Source organism: Delphinus delphis, chromosome 16 (assembly GCF_949987515.2).
Source record: "Delphinus delphis chromosome 16, mDelDel1.2, whole genome shotgun sequence".
Taxonomy (NCBI): Eukaryota; Metazoa; Chordata; class Mammalia; order Artiodactyla; family Delphinidae; genus Delphinus; species Delphinus delphis.
Window position 1 is genome coordinate 49410021 of NC_082698.1, and position 8436 is coordinate 49418456.

Consider the following 8436-nt stretch of genomic DNA (forward strand, 5'->3'; position numbering starts at 1 on the left):
AAACTAAAAGCTGGTTCTTTGAGAAGATAAACAAAATTGGTAAACCTTTAGCCAGACTCATCAAGAAAAAGAGGGAGAGGACTCAAATCAATAAAATTAGAAATGAAAACGGAGAAATTACAACAGACACCACAGAAATACAAAGCATCCTAAGAGACTACTACAAGCAACTCTATGCCAATAAAATGGACAACCTGGAAGAAATGGACACATTCTTAGAAAGGTATAACCTTCCAAGACTGAACCAGGAATAAATAGAAAATATGAGGAGACTAATCACAAGTAATACAATTGAAACTGTGATTAAAAATCTTCCAACAAACAAAAGTCCAGGACCAGATGGCATCACAGGTGAATTCTATCAAACATTTAGAGAAGAGCTAACACCCAACCTTCTCAAACTCTTCCAAAAACTTTCAGGGGAAGGAACACTCCCAAACTCATTCTATGAAGCCACCATCACCCTGATACCAAAACCAGATAAAGGTACTACAATAAAAGAAAATTACAGACTGATATCACTGATGAATATAGATGCAAAAATCGTCAACAAAATACTAGCAAACAGAATTCAACAGCACATTAAAAGGATTATGCACCATCATCAAGTGGGATTTACCCCAGGGATGCAAGGATTCTTCAATATATGCAAATCAATCAATGTGATACACCATATTAACAAACTGAAGAATAAAAACCATATGATCATTCTCAATAGACGCAGAAAAAGCTTTTGACAAAATTCAACACCAATTTATGATAAAAACTCTCCAGAGTGTAGGCATAGAGGGAATCTACCTCAACATAATAAACGCCATATATGACAAACCCACAGCAAACATCACTGTCAATGGTGAAAAACTGAAAGCATTTCTTCTAACATCAGGAAGGAGACAAGGATGTCCACTCTCGCCACTATCTTTCAACATAGTTTTGGAAGTCCTAGCCATGGCAGTCAGAGAAGAAAAAGAAATAAAAGAAATACAAATTGGAAAAGAAGTAAAACTGTCACTGTTTGCAGATGACATGATACTATGGGTAGAGAATCCTAAAGTTGCTACCAGAAAACTACTAGAGCTAATCAATGAACTTGGTAAAGTTGCAGGATACAAAATTAATGCACAGAAATCTCTTGCATTCCTATACACTAATGATGAAAAATCTGAAAGAGAAATTAAGGAAACACTCCCATCTACCATTGCAACAAAAAAATAAAATACCTAGGAATAAACCTACGTAGGGAGACAAAAGACCTGTATGCAGAAAACTATCAGACACTGATGAAAGAAATTAAAGATGATACCAACAGATGGAGAGATAGATCATGTTCTTTAATTGGAAGAATCAATATTGTGAAAATGACTATACTACCCAAAGCAATCTACAGATTCGATGCAATCTCTATCAAATTACCAATGGCATTTTTTACTGAACTAGAACAAAAAATCTTAAAATTTGTATGGAGACACAAAAGACCCCGAATAGCCAAAGCAGCCTTGAGGGAAAAAAACGGAGCTGGAGGAATCAGACTCCCTGACTTCAGACTATACTACAAAGCTACAGTAATCAAGACAATATGGTACTGGCACAAAAATAGAAATATAGATCAATGGAACAGGATAGAAATCCCAGAGATAAACCCACGCACCTATGGTCAACTCATGTATGACAAAGGAGGCAAGGATATACAATGGAGAAAAGACAGCCTCTTCAATAAGTGGTGCTGGGAAAACTGGACAGCTACATGTAAAAGAATGAAATTAGAACACTCCCTAACACCATACACAAAAATAAACTCAAAATGGATTAGAGACCTAAATGTAAGACCGGACACTATAAAACTCTTAGAGGAAAACTTAGGAAGAACACTCTTTGACATAAATCACAGCAAGATCTTTTTTGATCCACTTCCTAGAGGAATGGAAATAATAACAAAAATAAACAAATGGGACCTACTGAAACTTAAAAGCTTTTGCAAAGCAAAGGAAAATACAAACAAGACGAAAAGACAACCCTCAGAATGGGAAAAACTATTTGCAAACGAATCAATGGACAAACAATTAATCTCCAAAATATATAAACAGCTCATGCAGCTCAATATTAAAAAAGCAAACAACCCAATCCAAAAATGGGAAGAAGACCTAAATAGACATTTCTCCAAAGAAGATATACAGACTGCCAACAGACACATGAAAGAATGCTCAACATCATTAATCATTAGAGAAATGCAAATCAAAACTACAATGAGGTATCACCTCACACCAGTTAGAATGGGCATCATCAGAAAATCTGCAAACAACAAATGCTGGAGAAGGTGTGGAGAAAAGGGAACCCTCTCCCACTGTTGGTGGGAATGTAAATTGATACAGCCACTATGGAGAAGAGTATGGAGGTTCCTTAAAAAACTAAAAATAGAACTACCATACGACCCAGCAATCCCACTACCTGGCATATACCCAGAGAAAACCATAATTCAAAAAGACACATGCACCCCAATGTTCATTGCAGCACTATTTACAATAGTCAGGTCATGGAAGCAACCTGAATGTCCATCGACAGACGAATAGATAAAGAAAATGTGGTACATATATACAATGGAATATTACTTAGCCTAAAAAGGAACGAAATTGGGTCATTTGTAGAGACGTGGATGGACCTAGAGACTGTCATACAGAGTGAGGTAAGTCAGAAAGAGAAAAATAAATATTGTATATTAACTCATATATGTGGAATCTAGAAAAATGCTACCAATGAACTGGTTTGCAAGGCAGAAATAGAGACACAGATGTAGGGAACAAACGTATGGACACCAAGGGGGTAAAGTGGCTGTGGGGTGGTGGTGTGATGAATTGGGAGATTGGGATTGACATTTATACACTAATATGTATAAAACAGTTAACTAATAAGAGCCTGCTGTATAAAAAATTACAATAAAATTTTTTTTAAATGACATAGGGAATGATACAATAAAAATAAAAAAAAGCAACCCATCTTAGAAAGGCCTCAGGAGTCAGGTATGCAAGATTAGGGAAATATTTTTCAATCTTATCAATTGCAGCAAATATTATTAACGTTGTTAAATATTTGTACAATTATCACAACATTTGCTTTTATATTCACCATCTTCCCTGATCTTTACCCGGCTCCTAGGAAGCAGATTTTAGTACAACTGCCCTGTTATAGGGGAGAGAATGGAGGCCCAGATAGATTGTGTGTCTTGGCAGAAGCCAGACTCACATCTCAACCTTTGGCTCCAAATTTCATCCTCCTTCTTCTCCACCTCATGTCAAGTGCTAATAATAAGTGGAAAAAAAGATGTTAAAAAAAACACAAAATAAATGCTATGTATTCAAGTTTTTCCTCCAAAAATCTGCACTCTAGGGTATCGGATTGTCTCCACATCCACACTCTGGGCTGGTCTTTATTCTAGATGCTTTGGTACTACCTGGTCAACCCCTCAGAGCTGTGATAATTATGCTAGATTATTATATAATTATGCCTGTGACCTATCACTTTTATAATACTGCCCCCAAACCTCCTGTCCCTTGTCCTTCACTGGTGAAGGATTTCCTCAAAAGGGTGACCTCTTTTGCTTCCATTTCTCCAGAAGATTTTGGTTGGTTGGTCTTCCCACAAAGCTTTCCTTATGTCTGTTTCCCTGGCTTTAGGTAAGAGGGCTCCTTTCACTTTGCTCCCACTCTCAACTCTCTGTCTCCCTCTGGCCTTCTTTGACAGGAAGTTCTCATTCTCTACCTGTCGACCCCCAAAACATGGGGAGCATCTGAACACTTGCCCTGGCCAAGTGTTCCATTGACTATAAAAAAGGGGGCCAAGCCCTCTCCTTTAACTGACAGAATCTAGAGTGAACACAGCTGAGACCAAGACACTCGCTTCATACTCCAAATTAGTCTACTCTTAAACTACTTATTTCTGTCCTCAAAAGGATTCTTACAGCCCTGAGAAGAAAATAGAAAGGAGAGAAAGGCAAGATTATGCAACTAACTAGTTCTTCCAGTGATCCCAGGACCACTCACTTGGTCATCAGTTTTCCTTTAGGCTAAAGGCTCTGCCAGCCCTTGGCTCGTCCATTCTTTGAGCTTGGCTGGCTGCAAAGAGAAGGGAAGTTTATATTATTAAGCTTCAAAAGTGTCTGAAATTCTCCTTCAATTTCTCCAGCTTCCAGGCTTTCTGGTACCTGTCTTCTGCCCTTCATGTATTTTGAAATGAAAATAGCCCATAGATACAAATATTTACCAACACAGCTGTGGCACTGACTTTGGCTGACACACATGAAACAGGGCATCAGAAGCTTATCAGCAGCTCACAGCAGCCATGAGAAGGCTGGAGAAGCATGCTCGGTGATGGGCAGAAGTCAAGGCTTGTTTGGAGGGCTGGGAGGCAAAATCCAGGAGGTGGTCATAGAGTAGAAAGTTTCTTGAAGCACTACCGCTGTCATGGATGGGCCGTCAACCATCTTCTGTCTCTTTATCTCTTTGTTCAGGATTCAGATCCATTTCTCTTGTCCTTACCTGGGTCACGGTCCTGCCTTTTGGCTACAGGTAGGCAGGGTACTGCCAAACTGTTACCTAGTGGGGAAAAAGTGATTCCCCCAAGGAAGATAAATCATGGTCCTCTTGGGAAGGGAGAATTGATGCTTGATAGCAGTAAAACAGCCAGTGCCTGATATAACACTTTAACAACTATTAAAAATAGTTTAATATTCAAGAATAGAAACAAAGCATAGAAATGATACACGGAAAAGAGCAAGGTTGCACAGAGCTGGATCAACCATGCTGTAACTTAATTAAGAAGAGAACTTGGATTTCGTTTGCTAAACATTTTACAGACTGTTGAAGGAGTCAGTGGAAGACATTGTATGCACCGTGTTTAGTCTAAGTAAAGGCCTGGTACTCTCTAGCCACTTGCCCCAATTTCACCCATCATACTTGCCACCCAGAGGCGTCCCTAACTTGGAGCTAGTCTCCCAGCAACGGTGAGCTGAGCTCTGCTGAGCTTCGGCTTCAGATCACTGGAATCTTGGCTCTGCCCGTGGGGCCATGTCAACGATTTCTGATGTGGCTTCCATTATGACATGACCCACTTCTCATAGTGCCTTCCACCCTCAAACCAGTTGGATTTCTTATCCTCAGGTTTCCTCTTGGCCTCGAATGAGTTCCTCGTTGTATGGGTATTGTCAGTCTTCTTGTTCTGGGAAAGGTTCTGGGGAAGATAGCAGGTGTCCCGCCAGAAGCCAAGCCCTGTGTGCTAGTCATGAACTCAACAAAGTTGTGGAGAGAGCAGTGGTCCTGCCTTCTCCACGCCAGGGTGATAGGGAGCATGGAGTGGTCTGCAGAGACAGCTTCCTTGCCTGAGAAAGGCTGGAATGAGACTTAATGGGATGAAACTTAACCAACCCCATGTACTCTCCTATGAGAGGGGAGCTCATGCCAGTTATTTAGGGTTGCCTCTTCCTGGGGAATATCCTCTCCCGCTAGCCTTAGAGGAGCCCAAAGCAGCCACTGGAATGGCCCTTGGATTTGTGTGTCTCCTTTTTACTTTTGAAAGTACATTCAGGGCTTTTACATTTCGTGGTATTTCTAACAACCCTACAAGGTGGGCAGGAGGCAGGTTTCTCTCTCTGCTCTATGGATGTTGACATTAGACAGCCTGTGATGCTGTGTCTTGGAGCAGAGCTTTGACTTGGTATTGCTCATGCAGTTCGACAACAGGGAAGCACAGGCAGTGGGGATAACCTTGCCTGGCGCATCCGCACTAATGCTCCTGAAAATAGGACTGCAGCTTCTAACACCTCACCGAGGGGCTGGCATGGCTCTTCCGTGGACACCTGGTTTTGTACCCCAGGTCACTGGGGAGAAACTGAGGAAGTAGATTACATGGTCTTTTTCTTTAAGGAGCTTTCGAGTAGTTTGGTCTCTTTGATTTATTCTGACACTGTAGACAAAATATCAGTGATATTTGTTCTGCTTCTTCTCTTAAGCAAATAGATAACTGAACAAACAAAACAACTTCCTTGACGCCGTGCACCATGTGGAGAAAGAGTCAGGTGTGTGAGGGTCACAGATCTCGGCAGCCTCAAACCCTCATGATACCAGAAAAGTCAGCTGACCCCTGGGAAGTCTCTTCCCTCACCATCCCAGCCCCCATCCTCATCCAGGACCCCGGCGCCATGAGACTCCAGACGGGGACGTGCCCGCTTCCTGGCATCTCCAGAGATTTTGAATGCTCCGGGCTTCCCGTGCTGCCTGTGCCGCTCACTGGGGTTATGAATCTGGGAGGCCATTGACCTTCCTGAACCCAAGCCTCCTTTTGCGTAAGGTGGGGTTGATCCCACCAGGTCTTTTGAGCATTATGAGCACTAAATGGCAAATCCATGGGGCACGTTAGGAGCTCAAGGACCATTCCCTGTTATCCCCATGGGACTCCTGCTGTTTCCGCCAGTTGTTCAAAGCATCTTCTCCCAAGGCTTGCCTCTGGGTGTGACAATCGTTCTAAGCAGAGCGCGGGCGGGGGTTGGGGGCAGGTGGCAGATGCTGCCAAGTCCTGCTTGCTGGGTCTTTGCTACCTGGGGGCAGTGTCCCAGGCTACTGGTACCCCAGGTAACAGGGCTGGCCATGCAGTTGAGGGGAGGTGGGAGAAATGGGGGCATGCTCACCCAGTGCCCAGCAGGCTGAACAGGCCTGGGGTCTCCAGCCTCCCAGAGTTTTCAGAAAGCCAGTCGGGGCTCCTGTTAGGGCTTGGCCTGACCCTCCTGTGCTTTCCCTGCAGGACAAAGAAGTGAATCTGGAGCAGGTCCATCGGCGCATGAACAGTCTAATGGATGAAGACATTGCTCACAAGCAGATTTCCCCAGCGTCCATTGAGCTCTCGGCCCTGGAGATGGGGGGCCTGGCTCCCAGCCAGGCCTTGGAGCCAGCGCGGGAGTATCAGAACACGCAGCTCTCGGTCAGCACCTTCTTGCCGGAGCAAAGCAGCCACGGCACTAGCCGGACACTCTCATCAGGGCCCAGCAGCAGCCTGCCTCTGCCACTGAGCAGTTCGGCCACCATGCCCTCCATGCAGTGCAAACACAGGTCGCCCAACGGGGGGCTGTTCCGCCAGAGCCCCGTGAAGACCCCCATCCCCATGTCCTTCCAGCCCGTGCCTGGAGGCGTCCTTCCGGAGGCCTTGGACACCTCCCACGGCACCTCCATCTGATCGCGCCGCCTGCCCTCCTGCCCACCCATCCACCCACCCGACCAGCAGAGCTTTTTAATACCAGAAAACAACACCACAAGCCACACACACACGTGCACACACACACACAGAGACTCTTTCATTTTTCTTGTATATATGTGTAAATAATGACAGAATGGAGTGGGGTAAAAGTGTATTTTGAATATTCCCAATTTTCGAAGTCAGTAAAAAAAAAAAAAACACAAAAACTGTATGAATGACTTTGTAAATTTTGTTCTATATGAATAAAAAGGCAAATTACTTGTGATCATTCTGAAGTGCCAAAGAAGCCCCCTGTTCCTGGGCCTTTCTGAGGGCGAGGGCAGGAGGGGCGATCAGATAAGGATGTCCCCTGCTGGCGGAGAGAGGAAGGTAAGCAGCCGGTCCCTTTAGAGGAGCCCCAATTGCTGCTTGCTGCCCTGTCACATGGTTTCCTGCCATGTTCCTCCGCTCCTGGCCCTTGGTTCCCCTTAGTCCTCTCGGGTCGATAAAGGGTGAGCCTCAAGTCGGCGCTGGTCCGACCCCTGGGTCCCTGTGCTGTAGGGTGATCAACTGTGCCAGTCAGCCTGGGACTGAGGAGGCTCCCGGGACACAGGACAGTCCTGTTTGGTCACTCTACTGCATGTCACAGTGTGCTGTGGACCCAACAGAAGCACCAGGCCAATGCAGCCGACTCTGAGGGCTCTGAGGCCGACATGCTCTAGGCTTATCCTGTTGGCCTTGTTTTTTACTTTCTTTTCCTAATTGGAAGAATCAACAAGTGATGGAATCTGGGAGAAGGAGGGTAGGTCCCATCATTTCCTCTGGAGACTGGGCAGAGGTGGGCTTGGCCTTGTCTGTGGGGATAGGGAGATGTGGGGTGTGATGTGTGGATCAGGTGAGGTGGGAGGATGAGAAGCCAGGTAGGGGGAGGATATTCCCTTGGATGTGAGACCCGTGGTTTCAGGTAAAAGGATCCTGCTGGAGGAGTGGAGGGAGGTACCCCAGGTGAGCAGACTAGTGCTGTAGGTGATGGGAGTGCCCAGAGTAGATCAAAGGGATCATGTTGGTTCAGGTAAGAGGAAGCCTTAGCTCTGAGAGAAAGAACAGCATAACTTTGTGTGATGTGGAGACAAGTAATTCCCAGCCCCCAGGGAAGTAGCCCCAAAAGTAAAAGAATGTCTCTGGGTCTTAAACACTGCAGGCAGTCTGCCAAACAGGGCC

At 44.7% G+C, this 8436-nt stretch overlaps 1 protein-coding gene across 1 annotated transcript in view; it reads left to right on the forward strand.

Moving 5' to 3' along the window:
• GRID1 (glutamate ionotropic receptor delta type subunit 1) overlaps positions 1-7492 on the forward strand; it is a 666253-nt gene extending 658761 nt beyond the window's left edge. Inside the window, exon 16 of the mRNA XM_060033707.1 lies at positions 6787-7492. Coding sequence (XP_059889690.1) covers positions 6787-7215 — 429 coding nt within the window. The 3' untranslated portion in view covers positions 7216-7492. The remainder of the gene's footprint in view (positions 1-6786) is intronic.
• The last annotated feature ends 944 nt before the right edge of the window (positions 7493-8436 follow it).